Genomic DNA, 21,303 nt, shown 5'->3' with positions numbered 1-21,303 from the left:
TTGGGTTTTTTTTTATTCTTGTGTTGTCAGGTAGAAGAGATAATTGTGCAAAATTTCAGCTTGAACACAGATAGTTATCAGAGAAATAACATGCACAAACTTTTTACCACACAAAGTGAGTTGATATAAGCTTTGTAAAAGAAAAAAAAAGAAACCATTGATTTAACCAATGCTAATACTGCATGATATTTTCTAGATCTAGATCACCCAACTTTAGATTTTTTTTTAAAATATGAAAGACTTAACAGGTTCAAAATGTCAGTACTAATATGTGACGAAATCATCAATCATTAACATTTATTACATTTTGTTTTCTTTTTGCTTATTATATTTCTCTTGCTTTACAAGATTTCTGTAACTTAGAAATAATCAATAAATATTAATATTATCAACATTTAAAATAAATACAAATAAAAGCTAAACCAGTGTGCAGACAGGACTAGGGGACTTACAATTATATTGGGTTTACCAATGATCTGAACAACCATTTCTACAATGAAAGCTATTTAAAAAATACTCTCCTGTCATTGGTCACAGACCAACTTGACTGATTTTATACAGATTTTTTATAAAAAGATAGTAAACTGCATTTATTTGCTTTTTTAAAATGACATTTTAAATATACCTCCCTCCTTTTTTTTAAAATAGAATAATAATAATAATAAATACAAAATATGAAACTTAAAAAAAGTAACAAATAAAATTACAGTTAGTTATAAAAATAGAAATCATTTCATAGAAACCACTGGTTTATGGACAGAAACAAGATGACTAATCATTATTATTTGTCTGAGAACATGAAGCAATAGAAATATTGATATTAGTATTATTGTATTCCAAAAGTATTAGATGTATTACAGTAAACACTGGGGGTAAGTTATTTATGAATCCTTTTCATTTAATCCAGTCATATAAACACCATGTATTGTCATTTGTTAGAGAGTGTAATTTATATATTTATTACATTTACAAGTTTTAACAGAATTCAAAAGTCTTAATGGATCTCATACTTGAAGTGGACTGAATCTTTGTTCCTATTTTATTATTAAACAAACACCCATACTCATAAATAAGTACTAACCCACCCCTCTCTGCTTCAGTTAAGAGTAAGATTAGTTCTTTCAATTGATGTTCTTAGTGGCCAGTGTATGCCAACTTAGCTTGCCAGATAGTCATGGGAGAAAATGGGCTGCAATAGCAACTGTTTATTGACCAACTGCTTGAAGTAGCATGAACATTTTCACAGCAGTTGGGCCTTGGTGTTTGCAGGACAAAAAAACTTGAAATCAAGAATGACACAATGTAAGATGTATAAATACTTCATGACAATCTTGCACTTTTAAGTTATATAACATTGGCAAGATGAGCAAAGAGGATTGCCAAAATAGCAAGTTCAAAAGTACAATATCCATGTTGATAATGCATTGCTACTTCATTAGCACAAATTCTTTTCAGGTATAGTTCAATTATTAAATATGGAATTCACATTAGATGTCTTTCAATTGTATTACATCTTCATGTACATTTCAAACAGTTGCAGTTGACATTGAAACTTAACTCAAATCACAAGTAAGTCTGAGTTAAAACTGATATAATTATCTATAGTTATGTCAAACCATTCACTACATGCCTATGACTTCTATCTACTCTATGAACTAAAGCAAGCCTCACTTTCAAAACAATGTTAAGATTCACTAGCAAAGTCTTTCAAAGCATAATAGTGATGCATGAGAAAACATTTTGTTCCTAGACAATAAGCCAAATTATATATCTGATGCTCTCAAAATGCTAGAATAATAATATTTTAATCAAACAACAAGAAAAGTGTAATCAATTATATTAGCTCTCTCCAATCATATTCTTTCCTTTTTTTTTAAACAAAGTAAAAATTCTTTTTAAGATGTGGCAGTTCATTTATTTCCATGACCAATGTCATGTGACCAGCACCCTAACAATTCACTGGCATCCCAATTTGAGATACACTGAACAAAAGCCAATCACTTTACAAGTAAATCACAGCAAAATGTTTTTATACCGTTTTTAAAAGTCCATATACAAACAGCTTTACATTTCACACATTTAAAATAGCAAAAAAAAATAATTTTAATATTATTGCAATTCGTTTTAAAAATTTTGAACAATAATCACCAAAAATATATAAACTGCCAAATATTCAACGATACCAATAGTGTTTCAAGGTTGAATAAATGTCAGTTTTAAATAAAGTACACCATGATCTAGTTTGTTTCTTCCCTAATCCATGCAGCTTTTTGTATACTAAAGTTGATTTTTATTAATGATAGCTTTTGACATCTTGCCTAAAATCTCTTTATAAAGAAAATTCATCAAGTATTGTGGTATCAATTACAGATGTGAATGAAAGAAATACCTAAGACAACTAGAATCTTAACTATTTTATTATCAAATTAAAATATACATGTTCAAACATGCCCACAATCAAAATTTTCATGCCCAAAAATTATTGGAATGTCTCTTAAACCTGAACATAATATCATATGTTGCTAAGTATTGCAAGCAACATAAAAGAAATATTAACCCTGTCAAAACAACATCTAAAAATGAGTTGACATTTACTAGTGTTATTATGCCTTCTTCTTTTTCTAGCCAGCTTTTTACTGCTGAGCTGTAGGATTTTTTGCAGTCTGTCCCATAGAAAAGCAGTTGCTGTGTTTTTCAGTTGTCCAGCACTGCCATACAGATTGTTGGTTATGTTGGTGTATAATGGTAGTAGGGTCCACCAAAGGTGAATTAAAATGGGACATTCAAATCACATTTTCATAAGGTTGGGTGCAGTGTCTAAAGAGGGGTGGGTGAGTGGGATTTATTTGTTAAGGTGATAATTTAAAGATCTGTGTGTCCTGTTCTTAGATGGAAGATTGTAGATTGCTCTTTTGGGGGGGAGGGGAGTTATTATGCTGTATGCCCTCAATAAACCAAAGCTATATAAGAAAACAAAAGATATTAAAAAATCATAAAACCACTATAAATGTTAGAGCATATAAATTTCAAAAGAAAATGATTTATGTTTATAGTAGCACATTGAAATCCTCAATAAAAATTGTGGAGAAAAATCACAGTATATCCATGTACGATTCCAACCATGAACCAAGTCAATTTAATACACTGCATAGGAAAACTTGTCAACAATTTTGTATATATGCTAGTTACAAGTAAAAAAAAATGTTTTTAATCTTCAACTTTGTTGTCATATGATTGTGTTACATAATCAGTTGCGAGCACCACAGATTAATCTATACAGTACTTAGTTTTTTTCATTTACAATCTGGGGGTTTCTTCTCAATCCACCAGTCATCTTTGTACAAGTATTTTAACATCTCTAAATCATCATGAGGAACAGGCAAGGGGCGATTGTGAAAGGGCATGGTTTTAAATGGAATAGCCATAAGCCTCTGAGGAAATGACAGTGGGCTGTCCTGAAAGAACCAAAGAAACCTGTTCTCAAAGCCATCCTGTAGAACCTCACCAAATGGTGTCACATAGAAAACATTAATGACCACCTCAGCTGGTCCCTTGGTTATAGTGTATGTCCCACGACGATAGTTCCGAACAACAGTGACACCTTCTGGCTCTAAATGCTTTCTTAGTGTTAGTAGGTCTATTTTATGTATTTCAGATGTCAAAGCACAAAACTGCAAAACAAAAGTATGAAATGTATCATATAATATTTCAAAGCAGTGCATTAAAGAAGATTACTCTATTATGGCCTATGTCTCCTAGTTTCTACACTAGCAAGACAAAATCATTTAGCAATACATAATAAATCAAAATTTGAAAGAAAAAAAAATGTATATCAACATTATATAATCATCCTCTTTACAAGGATTAATTATTTAAAAAAAAGGGGGGAATTATTTTTTAATCTTTGAAAACTTATATTTTTAAATTCTACAAACCTAAAAAATCTTACTGTGCATCATCACTTAAATCTATTTTGAGGATTTAACTAGATGAATGAACTTACATCCACATTATTATCCCAGGGTAAAATGGTTCCATACCGTAGAGCTCCCCACAAGGTGCCATAACACATCACATAGTTAACCCCATACTTGGTGAGTACGTCAGAGACTGTAAATGTCAGATTGACCATGAGGTCCAATGTGGATTTAGGAGTTTGGCAAGGTGCAGAGCGCTCATACCATGGAATGTGATGCATGAAGCGGTCATTGATGACAATAAACATCAGATAGAGAGTCAAAATGAAAAAAATAAATACAATATAAACTGCTTTCCATGGAACATAATATGCAAATGCTCTTAATACAGCGACAATCTTCTTATGTCCACAACTGATCAATGTTATCATTCTGAAACAAAGTCAACATCTATGTGAACATAGAAACTGTAACAAAATAAAATTGTTTTCCAATATGTATTGGGCTGTAGTGCATTTTCCTGCTTTATAATGTTAGTGAACTAAGCAAGTAGTTTCAGAAAGGTGTGTTTTTACATACATCTATATTCTTGTAAGCTGTGTAAATGAATAATGTATATGCTGTTATGATCATTTTTGTTTAAAAAGAAATTTGTTCAAGTTTGATTCAGCTTCCACATTAAGAAATGAATACATCTACAACAATTTAGTTGAACTAGCTGTCTGGAGTTACAACCCAAAGACTGTGTATCAACAATGGTATCCCTCCTAATTTTATCAGGACATGTACCAGGGTAAACTTGCTGAAACAGGCCTGATCCCTAGTGCAACAAAGATTGAAACATTATAATTAGTTTAAGGCAGGGATGCATACTATGATTATTGATGATGACAGTAGTAACAATAGTAATTAAACTTCTTTTTTTTTTATCATGTAGCAGGCAATGTTATATCTTCCATAAGTCATGCCAGGTCAGGTAATATTGCAATGATCAACTATTTCCAATTACCATGTCATATAAAGTAAAGTTTCACTTTCAGACCTTACGATCTATTGGGCAGATGATGTTAAGGTCATCTGTTTCTTTGGCCAACAGTTAACAAGTAAGGTGTCATGTGGCCAGGAAACGACCAACCGCCTTGACTTTCCCCAACTAGAGTCAGGTATCAATTAGAGTTGGACGGACTCAGGGGGTGAAAATCCCAAATCCAATGTCATGTTCAATTACCTAATTATTTCCTATATTATATTTTACTATCTATTACATGCTTTTGCAAGAAAGCTCAAAATCAATAAATAAAACTGAATTTAGCTTTATATTTCAAGTCTCTCTTAGAGAGTTGAAGCCAAAGTCTTTAATCAATAAGCACAAAGTACAAAAATCAATACCTATTTAGTACTGACATTCTTTATGCAAATGAAGCAAAATATTCACACACAAAAATAGTTTAGGATATTAGATCAATGTAGTTCACATTGTAATGGCTCTTTGATCTTTGTTATATACATGTGTTTTCTTTGCAGAGTATCTGTTTAAAAAAAAAAGATATATGTTATTTAGAATTCTATTTAAAAATAAACCTACTGTCAATATTAGTGAAAAATGTTTAATTTATATTTTCTATGTGCTGTTTCAGAGTGAATTATAAAATCCGGCGCCAAGCATTTTTCCTGTGTTCACAGTTTACTAGTATTACTAAATGTATATATAAAAGAGAGTACTTGTAAATTAATTTTAAAATGCATATATATTAGTAAATTTTTAGGGTTTATGCAATGTAGTATATCCTGAGTATATTATGAGAATATGAGCACAGTATAAGCATACAATTTTTAACCATGACAGTGTTGCTAACTGTAAGATTTAAAGGATTGTTTTAGTAAAATTGGAAAAAAAAATGTTATTACAAAAAAATTTTAAGTTGCTAACCTATCAAAATATGGATATTTTCTCTATTGTGGGGGGCCCTTTCTTGTGGAGTCCCCATAGGCTGCAGCCACACCTGCCCTCCCTTATTATACGGCCCCAAGTGAGTATTACTGTTCTTTATCAGTAGTACAGTTGTCTAAGTAGTGGTACAATAATAATAATAAAAAGGCTGTCTTCAAGTTTAAAAATGAATAAAAGGAATGCAGCATTTCCAGTGGCTATGCAGCCCCAGCTGCAACCAACATTCTAATTTGCCACATCCAGTGCAGGTATAACCATTGTCCCCCGGTGGTCAATTTAGATTTTCTTTTCGCGTTTATGTCTGTCATCGGCAGCGGATTTCTTTTGGTCTCAAATGTCTATCCGGCGTTTGCAAGGACATCATTGTTTGTTGTGCAGACTTGCCACTGTATGTCCATAATATCTTATCTTATAGATGGTATAATACAGTATCATTAAAAACTGTTATGTAATTATCAGTATACTACTATACTAGACTAGATCTATATATATAGTTTTATAGACTGTTGTCTACTCATTAGTGACTCAGTCATTGTTACTGTAGTGTTTACTGAGTAGTGAGTTAGTTTTGAACTAGATCTTATAGACTGTCACTATAGTTGACAATAGAACTACAGATCACAGGGGTTGGCAACCTTTTTGTATCGAGGGCCGCATAATTTTTTTTTTGGGGGGGGGGGGGGGGGGGGGGGGGGAATGGGGCCGCATATTGATATATATATATATATACACGTACTTGCAACTTACAAAAATACCCTAGCTTTGTATAGTGTCTTTTAATTCATATTTATACCATATTATACATTCACTTTTTATTTTGTCACGCACCCAATTGAGGGATTACAACAAGAATTAGCAATTTTTGAAACCAATTTTACTATTTTTAAAAATTGCTATTGTCTTTTTACATCACAAGATTTCCCCACAAAAGTATTATTGTACTTAAAGTGAATTATTGAACTGTTTAAACTCGTGCATAATGTTCCGGAACTGTGGAACTAGATAATTAGTTGTTATCCTAGTAACTGTTGTCAAATTACAGTCAGTTATCATCGCAATTCGATTACATTTTTTTTTTAGTTTCCACAAAAACAATGCCAATTTGTTGACATATGTATGTGTATGTGTACCCAAATAATGTTAACGTTTAGCAGCAACGTTTTTTTTAAAGAGTGTAAATACAGCTTCTGGCATCCATAAAGCTCCTGGGGAAGCACTGACTGGAACGTCTCCAAGTCATAATTTGCTTTGAGTTACGTTCTCTGCAGCTGAATCAGCTTCTGCACTAAATGGTCAGCTGATGGTATTAAAAACTGGTGCTTGACGTCTTAAAATTTGCTTTATAAAGTCCACGATTAAGGACTCCAAATAAGTCTAGTACTTTTCAACCATTTCACTTGAAACAGTTTCATATTTCAGCAAAGGAAAATGTTTTCAATTGCTTGCCTGGAGAAATGGGAAAGCTTTGTTTGAAAAGATTTAACATGCACATACATGTGAAAACAACCCATTGTTTAGCCTAAAAGAATAGTCTTCGTTTACTTGAAACATTTTATAATGAGACAGTTTTAATAATTAATATAGATATTTGAATTATTTTTAAATATATTTGTATTTTTATAAGTTTATACTGTAGGTATAAGAGATGAGTTAAATTTTTCGTTTTGTTGTATTAAAATCAAACCAAATTCATTAAAAAAGCTATTTAACTAATAAACTAATATCTTTAAATTATATATTTAACTTAATTCAGCATTTTTTCCACTAATTAATTCAAATTAACAACTCTTAGCTTAGGACTAGATCTAGTCTATATTTATTATTATTATAATTATTTTAGATCTAGTCAGTCTAGTAGTGTTAGACTTAGACTTTAATTAAGGCTTTAGATCTACTAATCATCTACTAATACTACTAATAATAACTAATAGTAATATTCTATATAGCTAATTATACACGTAAATACATTGATCTAGAATTAGATCTAGACCTAGAATTCTAGATCTAGTCATTCTAGTCTAGGTCATCTAGACTAGGTCCATAGTCCATATTTTGAATTTAATAAACCATTTCATTTGATTTAATTGTCATTGTAAATTAGCTTTCAATTTAGATTTAGTCATAAATTAGGCATTGTAAACCTTAAACTAGATTTAGAGTAGACCCCCTTTAAAAACTAAATCAACAACAGTCATCATGAAATTGCTCTGGCTATTTATCCTAATAATTACTAAATACACACTAGCTGAACACAGAACCAGATCTACCTTAGTCAACACTAAACTTAAAAAGGAAACAACAGTCATAATCAATCATCACACTTTAGATCAAAGCAACTTAAAAAATAACCTAACATACACATCCATAACACTAAAGAAGATTACCCATCACAAATGGAAGTTCTCAATCAGACACAGCAGAAATAAATACCTATCACTGTTAATATTAATAGCAGGGGATGTAGAGTCAAATCCAGGGCCTAGATCTAAAGATAGATGCAACATCTGCAAAAAAGTATGCACCATGAAACAGAAAGCCATTCAATGTGACACCTGCGATGAATGGTACCATGCATCATGTCTCCATATGAATACACCTGTGTATTATGCCTTAGGCAACAAAGATGCATCATGGCACTGTGTACCGTGTGGGTTACCTCAGTTTACATCAGGACTGTTTGATTCCTTTGATGCAGACACTTCTAACCCATACAATATCCTAAACACCATCCCAAACCAAACTCACCAACCACTAGCCAGATCCACTCCTGTTAAACCTAAATCTACTAAAATTAATACAACAGCCTCACTAAACAAACCTACTAAAGAAGTAACACCAAAATACCTTAAAACCTTAGTAATAAATTTTCAAAGCATTAGGAACAAAACAGCAGACTTAGAAATTTTATTAGAATTTGAGAAACCAGACATAATTGCAGGCACAGAAACTTGGCTACATCCTGAAATTTATAATGCAGAAATTTTCAATAGTAATTATGAAATTTTTAGAAAAGATAGGGCTGATAATCATGGAGGAGTTCTTTTAGCAATAAAAAACACTCTTATAGCAGAAGAAATTACCTTACCTAACTCAAAAAATATAGAATCAACATTTTGTAAAATTAATACCACCTCAACATCCCTAATAATAGGCAGCATTTACAGACCACCAAATTCTAGTTTAGAATACATGCAGGAACTATGTAATCAGATTACTACACTTAAAGAGACAAATAAAAATGCAGTTTTTTGGATTATGGGTGATTTCAACCTACCTGATATAAATTGGAAAACACTAACCATAGATAAACACCAAAACCTTAAGGACATAAATGAGCTTTTCATAGAAACTTTACACAACCTAAGTTTAGATCAAATCATTAAAAAGCCAACTAGATTAAACAACACATTAGATCTCTTCTTAACCAACAGACCTGGATTAGTAGTTGATTATGATATTATCCCTGGTCTATCAGACCATGAGATCATAAAAATACACAGTCAGATAAAAGCAGTAGCCAATACAAAACCCAAAAGAAAAATCTTACTCTGGAATAAATGTAACCTAACACAACTACACCAAGCTGCATTAAACTTTCAACAAACATTCTTATTAGAAAAAGACATTAACCAACCAGTCGATGACCTCTGGAATTTCATTAAAAACCATCTTAAAAGCATTATAGAAAATCATATACCAACTAAATACACATCAAACAAAATAAATAAATGCTGGTTTAATAATAGACTAAAGAAGCTTTGTAAACAGAAGGAAAACCTATATAGAAAATTTAAAGAAACTAATGCAGAAAGAGTTTACAAAAAGTATATAAAAATTAAACACTTAACCCAAAAAGTAAGCAGACAGCTGCAGAGTGAATACATAAACAATGTAATATCTAAAGATAACAACAAAAACCTATGGTCATACATTAAGTCTAAGAAAATGGAAACAACAGGCGTAGCGCCATTAAAAGATGAACATAACATAATACATAATGATAATGAAACTAAAGCAAACATTCTAAACAAATACTTTGCATCAGCATTCTCAGCCCCAGGAGACAAAGACATATTACTGAATTTGAACCAAGTAGACAACATAGAAGATATAGTAGTACAAGAAAATGGAATTCAAAAACTATTAGCCAACACCAAACCAAATAAAGCTTCTGGACCTGATGGTATTCCAGCTAGATTACTCAAAGAACTAAGTAATGAGCTAGCCCCAGTGTTCAAAATACTCTTTCAGGCTTCACTTAACCAGGGCAGAGTACCAAAGGACTGGAAAGAAGCTAATGTCACCCCCCTATTTAAAAAAGGAGAAAAATCTGACCCAGGAAACTACAGACCAGTATCACTTACCAGCATCACATGTAAAATCCTAGAACACATAATATGTAGCAACATCATAAACCACTTAGACAAACATAATGTCCTCACACCATACCAACATGGCTTTAGGAAATATAGATCATGTGAAACACAACTAATAGGACTAATTGATGATTTTTCAAAAGGTTTAGATAATAGTGAACAAATAGATGCTATCTTACTAGATTTTTCTAAGGCTTTTGACAAAGTTCACCACCATAGTTTGCTTAAAAAATTAAAATATTTCAGCATTAATGGTCCACTGCATCAGTGGATTAAAGACTTTCTGATAGGGAGAGAACAAACTGTAATAATAAATGGCTCTAAATCAACACCGATAACAGTAAACTCAGGTGTACCTCAAGGAACAGTCTTGGGTCCACTACTATTTTTAATTTACATAAATGATTTACCAAATTGCATTACTTCAGGAACAAAAGTCAGATTATTTGCAGACGATTGCATAATATATAGAACAATAAAAACAACACAAGACACAGATATTTTACAAAGAGAATTAGATGAATTACAGAAATGGGAATCAAATTGGAGCATGTCTTTCCACCCAGAAAAATGTCAGTTGTTAAGAGTAACAAAAAAACTAAAACAAATCAATTCCACTTATCTTATTCATGGCAAACCAGTAACACAGACTAAAAACGCAAAATACCTAGGTGTTATAATAAATGAAAAACTGTCATGGAATCCACATATTGATGAAACTACAAAAAAATCAAACAAAGCATTAGGATTTATTAAAAGAAATTTCTATAAATCAAATAAGAAAATAAAACTAAAATGTTATTTAACCTTGGTTAGGCCAATAATAGAATATGCATCCACTGTTTGGGACCCCTCAACTCAAGAAAACATTAAGAAACTAGAACAGACACAAAATAGAGCAGTGCGATTCATAACAAACGAATATTCACATTTGACTAGAGTAACACCTTTAGTAAAATCACTAAATTTAGAAAGCCTTCAGGACAGAAGGCTCAAAAGTAAAGTAGCAATAATACATAAAACACTGAACCATAATCTTCAAATACAAAAACAAAATTTAATAAAATACTCTGAAAGACACAAAGATAAAGGCACATTCCTCGTCCCATATGCTAGGACAAATTTGTACAAATACTCCTTCTTCCCTAGTGCTATTAGAGCATGGAATGGGTTGCCTGAGCTAGCCAGGAAAACCAGTGACTTGGCAGAATTTAAGTCATTGGTTAATATGCATGACTAAATGCATGACGCGTAGGACGTAATCATCTTCTTTTTTGAAGTAACGTCTGTATTATATAAGATAAGATAAGATAAGAAGATATTGACTATATTTTATTATTTTTATTACTATAACTAGACTATATAAAATATAAGTAATAAGTATATTAGATTAATTAGATATATATATATATATAATTATATTATTATTAAATTATATATAATATATTATAATATATAAATATATAATAATATATTTTATATACTCTACTTAATAATCTAATTAGATTATAGATATCTAATTAAATTTAGATCCAGAATAATCTGGAATCTAGATACTAAGATAGTTAATAATTAAATAAAAAAAACAATGAATGAATAATATCTAGGCCTAGTCAATCTAGACCTAGAGTTCTACATCTAGTCTAGATTCAATACTGTAGTCTTGAGTGTAGACAGAGTAGTCTTTACTAATCTACATTCTAGATCTAGAGTAGTTGATTTATTCCGGACATTACATGAATTCGGACACTCGCTGTTTTGTGGTCATTAAATTTTGATATAAATTATTATATGAAACTACTAACTAGTGTGCTGTTTAATCAATAATAATGTGCTTGTCCATTTTTCAATGATTCTGACCCTATCTCCTTCCATTTAGATCTAGATCTATATCTAGTTGTCTTTTTATGTAAGAAAAACGAATTTCAAAAATGTGTAAGACAGGTTGTTGTTTTTTCCTATTACCCAGATGACTTTACCTCTTCCTAGGGTTACGACTATATTTTTTGGTTGGCTAAGTCTATGCTAATGAGCCCGGCAATATTTATTCTGTTTTTGGAGCTGCTTTATTTAATTCATAAGCCAAGTTGTTTGATTCCATACAAAAAAAAAATTAATAGGGTGTTTGAATTAAATTATGATTTTCTTACCAAAATTTATTTCAAACAGCCTGTTTTGGACTTCAATGTTAATGATCATACTATATTATATATATTTTTTTTTTGTAGTTGTATTTTTTATAGAGAATAAATGGGAAAATGTTTGGAGTGAGCTTGATACATTGAATGAAGTTAAATGCCTCGATCTAGAACTTCTAGATAGATCTAGATTTATATATAGAGAGAATATAGAGGATTCAGCTATTTAGGCAAGCATGGCCATCCTAACCTGTACTATACTACAAAAGATTATCTGTATTAGAAATATATTAAATTAATAAACAAAAAACACAAACATTCAACACACATCTAATCATGCAAATATAAAATAAGTCTAAAAGTCTGTGCAGAAGTCACTATCCCAGTGACCCAATTTTGGTAGAATAAGTGTGTTCATATTTTTATTTTTTTGTGTTCGTATTTATGCATAATTTGAAAACATCTTAATGATTTCATGTGAGGGGCTATGCTTGGGGATCTTAAAATTTAGTTAATGTTAATATAGAATTAAAATCTGAGTTTATTGATGCCTAAATATAGAGACTGTCTGAAATAAATTATGGTGTCGGGAATCAAATAATGTGGGTCAAATTTGTCTGAATTAAATGAAAACACATGGCTTCTTTGACCTCAAATATAATAACAAATATTGGTTAGGGGTACAAATACAAGTAGTCCTCCTTATTCTCCTTAAAATAAACAAAATTTTGATAATTTATTTTCTTTTCTATGTCGAACTTTTGTCAAATAATGCGCTGTCAAAGTCAAACTTTGAAATTTTGGCCTATAGGTGTCCGAATAGCTTAAACTACTATAGATCTAGACCTAGAATCTTAATATAATATTTACTAGGATTCTATAAATCTATGACTTTAATTTTAAGTTTATATATCAATATTTAATTATTTTTATATAATATAATATACTAACCATACTATGGTAACCATAGTAATGTAATATTATATAAATATACATAGTCATAGTCATAGATCTAGTTCTAAAAAGTTGTGGGTCTATAAATCTAATACAGCATATAAATAAATAATATAGTTACATAGATAGTAAAAAAAAAAGTGTATATATATATATATATAGTCTATATAGTAATATATAGTCTATATATTATAAATTATAGATCTAGACTCTATATATATACTATATATAAGTTTATAAGAGGAGTATAATATATAGTATATTATATTCACTATATAGATTATAGCTCTAGCTCTATTCTAGATGTATTAGAATAATTATTAGAATATTACATAGACTATCTATCATTCTATGCAGTTTAAAAAAAGAAGCTAGACTGAGAATAAGATTTTAGATCTACCTGCAATGAGTACCTCAACTCTATACCTAATAATTAGGGCCTATACTAGAAATCTAGAATCTAGTATCATCTAGATCAGGGGTGGGCAAATTACGGCCCGCAGGCCACATGCAGCCCGCCAGAGTGTTTTATGCAGCCCACAGACACCTAGAGAAATCAGGTGTACCTTATCTTATCTTATATAATACAGACGTTACTTCAAAAAAGAAGATGATTACGTCCTACGCATCATGCATTTAGTCATGCATATTAACCAATGACTTAAATTCTGCCAAGTCACTGGTTTTCCTGGCTAGCTCAGGCAACCCATTCCATGCTCTAATAGCACTAGGGAAGAAGGAGTATTTGTACAAATTTGTCCTAGCATATGGGACGAGGAATGTGCCTTTATCTTTGTGTCTTTCAGAGTATTTTATTAAATTTTGTTTTTGTATTTGAAGATTATGGTTCAGTGTTTTATGTATTATTGCTACTTTACTTTTGAGCCTTCTGTCCTGAAGGCTTTCTAAATTTAGTGATTTTACTAAAGGTGTTACTCTAGTCAAATGTGAATATTCGTTTGTTATGAATCGCACTGCTCTATTTTGTGTCTGTTCTAGTTTCTTAATGTTTTCTTGAGTTGAGGGGTCCCAAACAGTGGATGCATATTCTATTATTGGCCTAACCAAGGTTAAATAACATTTTAGTTTTATTTTCTTATTTGATTTATAGAAATTTCTTTTAATAAATCCTAATGCTTTGTTTGATTTTTTTGTAGTTTCATCAATATGTGGATTCCATGACAGTTTTTCATTTATTATAACACCTAGGTATTTTGCGTTTTTAGTCTGTGTTACTGGTTTGCCATGAATAAGATAAGTGGAATTGATTTGTTTTAGTTTTTTTGTTACTCTTAACAACTGACATTTTTCTGGGTGGAAAGACATGCTCCAATTTGATTCCCATTTCTGTAATTCATCTAATTCTCTTTGTAAAATATCTGTGTCTTGTGTTGTTTTTATTGTTCTATATATTATGCAATCGTCTGCAAATAATCTGACTTTTGTTCCTGAAGTAATGCAATTTGGTAAATCATTTATGTAAATTAAAAATAGTAGTGGACCCAAGACTGTTCCTTGAGGTACACCTGAGTTTACTGTTATCGGTGTTGATTTAGAGCCATTTATTATTACAGTTTGTTCTCTCCCTATCAGAAAGTCTTTAATCCACTGATGCAGTGGACCATTAATGCTGAAATATTTTAATTTTTTAAGCAAACTATGGTGGTGAACTTTGTCAAAAGCCTTAGAAAAATCTAGTAAGATAGCATCTATTTGTTCACTATTATCTAAACCTTTTGAAAAATCATCAATTAGTCCTATTAGTTGTGTTTCACATGATCTATATTTCCTAAAGCCATGTTGGTATGGTGTGAGGACATTATGTTTGTCTAAGTGGTTTATGATGTTGCTACATATTATGTGTTCTAGGATTTTACATGTGATGCTGGTAAGTGATACTGGTCTGTAGTTTCCTGGGTCAGATTTTTCTCCTTTTTTAAATAGGGGGGTGACATTAGCTTCTTTCCAGTCCTTTGGTACTCTGCCCTGGTTAAGTGAAGCCTGAAAGAGTATTTTGAACACTGGGGCTAGCTCATTACTTAGTTCTTTGAGTAATCTAGCTGGAATACCATCAGGTCCAGAAGCTTTATTTGGTTTGGTGTTGGCTAATAGTTTTTGAATTCCATTTTCTTGTACTACTATATCTTCTATGTTGTCTACTTGGTTCAAATTCAGTAATATGTCTTTGTCTCCTGGGGCTGAGAATGCTGAATGCAATATTATAGATCTAGACTCTAGACCTAGAATCTAGACTTTCAGACCTAGCTAGAGATCTAGATCAAGAATTATGATGTAGAATAAAATTGTAGATCTATTTAGTATAATTTAGATTTCTAGAATCTAGATTAGATATCTTAGAATATCAAATCTATCATTTGATTTCTATGCAGCATACTGATACTGAGCATAGGGCATACTCGGCATAGAGTATGAATAAGTAAGTTAGAGTCATAGATCTATCTCTACTTACTCTACTGAGTGTAACTGAGCTCTACTGTCTGAGTGTCTCTTCTCTAGACTAGAGTCTAGACTAGAGTACTTGTGATATTAGTGATAATACAATATATATTTAATATTACAATTCTGAGGGAGGTACTTCTGAACTTCAAAAATGTTACTAGACTAGATCTAAATTCTAAATCTAGATTCTAGATTTATTACTAGAATCTATGTACACTATATCTGTATAAGTGTATATGTAGTCGTAGAGCTAGTGCAATCTATATAGATCTAGAGTCTAGTGATTCTAGTCTCTTATAATCTAAATCTAGACCTAGATAGTCTAGTCTAGTCTAGTCTAGATAGAGTCATAGACCAGACTAGGTCAGTAGATGTTGATAAATTTTGACCGCAGATCCGGTGAAAATTTTTTAATAAAGGGAATTAACTGATTAAAATGTAACCTTCGTCATAAGGGAAGCAACATCCCAAAATGGGTTTTGTTTTAAAGAGTTTTATTCTGTTTAGTACAACTTTATGGTGATATATTATATATGTATTATAATTGTTATTATTTTTACAAAAAAAGTATCTTAACCTAATTTTATACTAGCAATAACAAAAATGTAATATTATATAAATGAGTATTTTTAATAACATATTTTGACAATATATATGTATTTAAGTTAAACTCTACGTTTTGCAGCAGTTTTTAAAACGCTATATAAAGAAATATTTCACTACTATTTGATGTACTGTTAACGCAGTACATATACTAAAATTGGAACGATACAGAGAAGATTAGCATGGCCCCTGCGCAAGGATGACACGCAAATTCGTGAAGCGTTCCATATTTTTTTATTGTATAACCATTTTTCAGAACCCTTAGTGCCACGCACTAAACGAACTCCGTTGCCACCAAGAGCCTCTGATAGGAGTTATGGAGTGTATGTGCATGTTTATTTAGTATATTTCCTTGATGTAACCATAGGAAAGTAGTTATAATGTTTTGTTTGGTGTAATGCACAAATTGTAAGACAAATTTTCTTATGAATAATAACGATTTTTATCAAGTTTGGTTGTGTAGGCTGAAGAGTTTCAGGTGAAACCTCAAGGTAATTTATAAATACTGGGTCGAAAGTTAAAGATGGGGAGACAGGCAAAAGACGTTAGAAAAGAAATGTATTTTTAGGGAATTTAGTTTTGTTTAAATTATTATTTCATTTGTGTTTTTACATATATCTACTTTCAAATTACTTTAGTCGGAAATCATCATCATCATCATCAAACTCCATTTGAGTGATGGCTTAAAATTGAGAGGCTCAAATCCGCTCTTGCAAAAGCCCTGGACAGAAACCCTGCTGTCTTGCGTAGTGCATTAATGTCGCCATACAGGTCGAGAATTTTGGGTTTCCCAGACCTGTCGAGACGGAGATCAACAAGTCTGGGGCAGTCAAACAGAATATGAGGCACGGTTTCCTCTTCTTCCCCGCAGCGGGGGCACCGTGAATCAAAATTTGGCCATAGCCGCGAGAAATATGAGCCAACAGGACAATGGCCTGTCCTGCACTGTGCTATAATAGCTTGCTCAGGCCTGGACAGCCTCCACCACGGGGAAGTGCGGTCAGGGCGCCTCATGCGCTCCCAGACTCCACGGGCTTTTTGGGACTTGTCCCAGCACTCAAACCACTTTTCCATTTCTGTTCTTTGAATTATAGCCAGGGCTTGATGAAAGCTTACAGCCTGTTCAGTGGGTGGAATTTGCCCTCCCTAATGGGCCAAAGAGTCTGCAATTGTGTTGCCAGTCACACCTATGTGACTCGGTACCCACTGCATTATTACAGGGGTGCCATAGCGTTGTTTAATGTTATGTGAAGCCATGATGACAGTGTTGATATTGGGGGGCCATGGTCCGGGGCTTTGCAAAGCCTGTAGTACAGATTTTGAGTCAGTGACCACAACAATCTGTGTTGCCCTCAAATGTCCCTCGCCGAGTTGAGAGTCAATGACTTTTAAGGCTTCACAAACTGCCATGGTATCCGTTAATCTTGTTTTTATTATTTTGTTGTTCTTGTCTGATAACTTGAGAATAGACTCTTATGAAAGAGTGTCTTTAATTCTGTCCATAGTTTAGTTTCTTTAATTCTGTCTATAGTTTAGTTTCTTTAATTCTTTCCATAGTTTAGATTTTTTAAAATTATGTCTATAGTTTCTTTAATTCTGTCTATAGTTTCTTTCAGTTCTTTTGAATATGGTACCTAGTTTCATTTAGGTTTGTCAATGTCGATGTTGATTCACGTGTAGTTGGGTAAGAAGCATCGGTAAAAGTTACAATAATACATGGTCTTAAAAACTTCTGACTTGTTTCTTTGTCTTATGCACTTGAATGTCCAATATTCTTTTTTAATGATTGTATAGGTGTAGTTAACTTTGCAGCCTAAAAAGGTCCCTTATTGCATGGCTAATTTCATTTTGCTAGGTTTGATAGTGAAGCCATGTTTTCTAAATTCGTGAAAGATTTCTTTTTAGTCCTTGTAGGCCCATAGACTATATATAGTCTATGGTAGGCCTAAGTGTTCTTCACAAATTTGTGCAACATTTCTTTTAGTCCTTGTAGGCCTAAGTGTTCTTCACAAATTTGTGGAAGATTCATAAATCATCCATGTATGATTCTGCAAGACCTTTTCTTTGCCCTGGCCGTCGATAAATTCTCTGTTGAAAGCACTACTAATGGCAGATAGTTAGGCTATATTGAAAAAGTCCAAATGCAGTAGTAAAAGCTGTATATGGTTTATTACATTCTTCTTTCATTGTAATTTGGTAATATTCTCTTGAGAGATAACATTTTGGGAAGTATTGCATCTGCAAATGGTGTCATGAGTTCTTCTGGATTCGGCATAGGATAAGAATCAAACTGAGTTATTTTATTGATTTGTCTGAAGTCTACACACATTCTTGATGGTGAAGAATTGTGCTGTTTAACAAGTACAATTAGTGCTGAGTAAGACTAATTTGAATTTAATTTCCTCTTGTAAAAAGAATATGTCCATTGTATGCACCCTGCGCATAGTAATGCTTGCTAACATAGACTTTTGACTTGAATTGAAAAGACAAAAAAAAAAGTTAGTCCTACCTACAATCTCTGACTTTTCTTCGACTTATCAATTCAATATCGAAATGCTTTTAGGCCTAATCCTCCCTTAACGCAAGACAGTATGCCTTATGCTTTTTAGTGAGCTGAAAGGTGGTCGGTGAAACATAAGTAAATTCGAACTAGAGGCTCATATTAGGCCTCCTCACTAACAACGGGCCAGCGAAGTGCTTATGAAAATAGAAGGTTTTTATAGTTTCTATTGTTAGTTTCAAACGACCTAATTCTCAACACAAAGTATAAGGGAGCTAATTCAACGTATACCACCACGTCAGTCAAGTATTTACTTTCCTATGTTTGATACCAAACAAAATAATATAATTAATTAGCAATAGTTAATTACCTACCTTTTTTTAATTATTGATTCTTGTTTTTTTTAGGTACAAACATAGTATGGGTACAAAAAATAATTGTGCAAAATTTCAACTTAGTCCGAGAATTTAGGTCATTGGTTAATATGCATGACTAAATGCATGACGCGTAGGACGTAATCATCTTCTTTTTTGAAGTAACGTCTGTATTACATAAGATAAGATAAGATAACGTGTACGAACTTTTTACCAGACAGACAGAGTAAGTTAATAGGCTATATTTAAGCTTTGTGATAACAGACATTTTTCTGGGTGGAAAGAAAAATTACAATTTGATTTCTATTTCTGTAATTATTCTAATTCTCTTTGTAAAATGTCAGTAACTGAATTATGTGTTTGAAGGGTTTAGAGTCACGAAGTTTAACATTTGTTCCTTAACTTATGTAATTAGGTCGGTTATTTATATCTATGGACCAGTAAATTTGAAACAGTAGTTAGCCTAACACTGTTTCTTGATGTAGGCCTACACCTGAATTAACTGTTATTTCGGGGCCATTTATGATTACAGTTTGATCCGTGAAAGGATTTAATACCGTGGCCAGGATGGGAAGTTGGCTCGTCACGACCTCCCTGTCAGGAGGCCCCCAACAACAAAGTGATCATTTATTCTCACCCGAGACACGGCTCCTTGAGCCAACGTTAAAGGTTCCTCCTTCTATGCGAAGGCCGGAGACTGAGCACACGGGGAAACTCTCCTTATTCATATAATGAACCGAAGTAAAACCGTGGGAGGACCATCATCACGCGTATGGATTCCGCTGGGGAACGGTGCAACGAATGGGACAGGGTTAGCAAGCCTTTCTTTCATCCTCACCACTTGCATGTGCGCTCGTTACTTAAATTGTGGTAGCCCAATGGAGTCTTAACCTGATTCCCCTGGTGGTCGTTCCTCGGAGGCGACGGGAGCTTTTTCCTCCGCACAGTGTCTACGTGTAGTGTGAAAATCAACCATGTAATCTAGCTTGTAGTGCTCATATTATAGCCCTTAATAGAATGGGAATCAGCCACAGACAGCCTGCTAACATATAGTACGAGCAAAGTGACGTATGTCTAGTATTATATACGTTCTTTAACACAAAGCACTTAGGCCTAAACAAATTTAATCTAGCAGCCGGTCGAGCTATAGGCACATATCGTGTGTATAGCCTGGTTTTTATTGATTGACATCAAATACCCGCTTATAAACCTACTTAATGTATTTCTTTACTACAAGCATACATGCCTAACTTTATATTAGTTCAATTATTAACAATATATGCAAAAGATACGACATACCTTAATTAAGCCATATATAGCTCGCACAAAAAGCTGAGACCTCTAATACAAGCTATGTCCTAGCACAATGTTGTGACACTGCCCATGTGTTGCTATCAATAACTTAAATCTAGATCTGTGTAGGCAACCTAAACCAAAACAATTGTTCCTTTGTAGAGTTGAATGGCGTGTAAACAACACACCAATATGTGACCAAAGTTACAATAGTCTACGTAATCATTAAGCCAGTAGGTTAAAAGTGGTATAGTTGTATACATATTACAGACGTCTGCTGTGAAAGCAGCTGAAGGATGCCATAGAAAATGTAACAGCAGTGCAAATTTCCTGCTTTTAATGCAAGGATATTTGACAAATAGAAAAGAGTGACCCATTAAGGCTTCTTTTATTAAAAAAAGACAGATCTTCAATATGCTGGGACAAATTTGTACAAATGCTCCTTCTTCCCTAGTGCTATTAGAGCATGGAATGGGTTGCCTGAGCTAGCCAGGAAAACCAGTGACTTAGCAGAATATAAGTAATTGGCTAATATGCATGATTAAATGCCTGATGCGTAGGACGATAAGATAAGTCTATATATTTATGAATTTAACATTGCTTTTAAATCAAATTTTAAAAAGTAAGATTTCCTTTTAAGCCAACCAGCTTATTAAACTAAAATAGAGAGAAATGATTTGCTTTTGCAACAATGTATTCAAGTTAACAAGGTGTAACAGTTTGGGTTTGAACATAGT

General features: G+C 32.5%; 1 protein-coding gene and 1 non-coding gene across 4 annotated transcripts; one reads left to right on the top strand and one right to left on the bottom strand.

Moving 5' to 3' along the window:
* On the bottom strand, window positions 1-20,663 carry LOC106057598 (uncharacterized). 3 transcript variants are annotated; one of them, XM_013214847.2, is made up of 4 exons: window positions 20,573-20,663; window positions 5,307-5,446; window positions 4,004-4,349; window positions 1-3,671 (listed from the first exon to the last, which is right to left on the bottom strand). In XM_013214847.2, the coding sequence occupies exons 2-4, from the start codon at window positions 5,321-5,323 to the stop codon at window positions 3,294-3,296; spliced, it is 741 nt and encodes a 246-aa protein (XP_013070301.1). In that variant the 5' UTR covers window positions 5,324-5,446; window positions 20,573-20,663; the 3' UTR covers window positions 1-3,293. The 3 variants fall into 3 exon arrangements, with proteins under 3 accessions (XP_013070301.1, XP_013070300.1, XP_055888035.1); XM_013214846.2 differs by lacking the exon at window positions 20,573-20,663 and adding an exon at window positions 15,807-16,190; XM_056032060.1 differs by lacking the exon at window positions 20,573-20,663 and adding an exon at window positions 16,110-16,174.
* On the top strand, window positions 16,528-16,633 carry LOC129927042 (U6 spliceosomal RNA). Its single transcript, XR_008778756.1, has one exon. It is a non-coding gene; the product is annotated as a U6 spliceosomal RNA (small nuclear RNA).
* Window positions 20,664-21,303: the final 640 nt, after the last annotated feature.

This window comes from Biomphalaria glabrata, chromosome 6, assembly GCF_947242115.1.
Source record: "Biomphalaria glabrata chromosome 6, xgBioGlab47.1, whole genome shotgun sequence".
NCBI classification, from domain to species: domain Eukaryota; kingdom Metazoa; phylum Mollusca; class Gastropoda; family Planorbidae; genus Biomphalaria; species Biomphalaria glabrata.
This window is presented reverse-complemented; position numbering and strand designations above follow the sequence as displayed.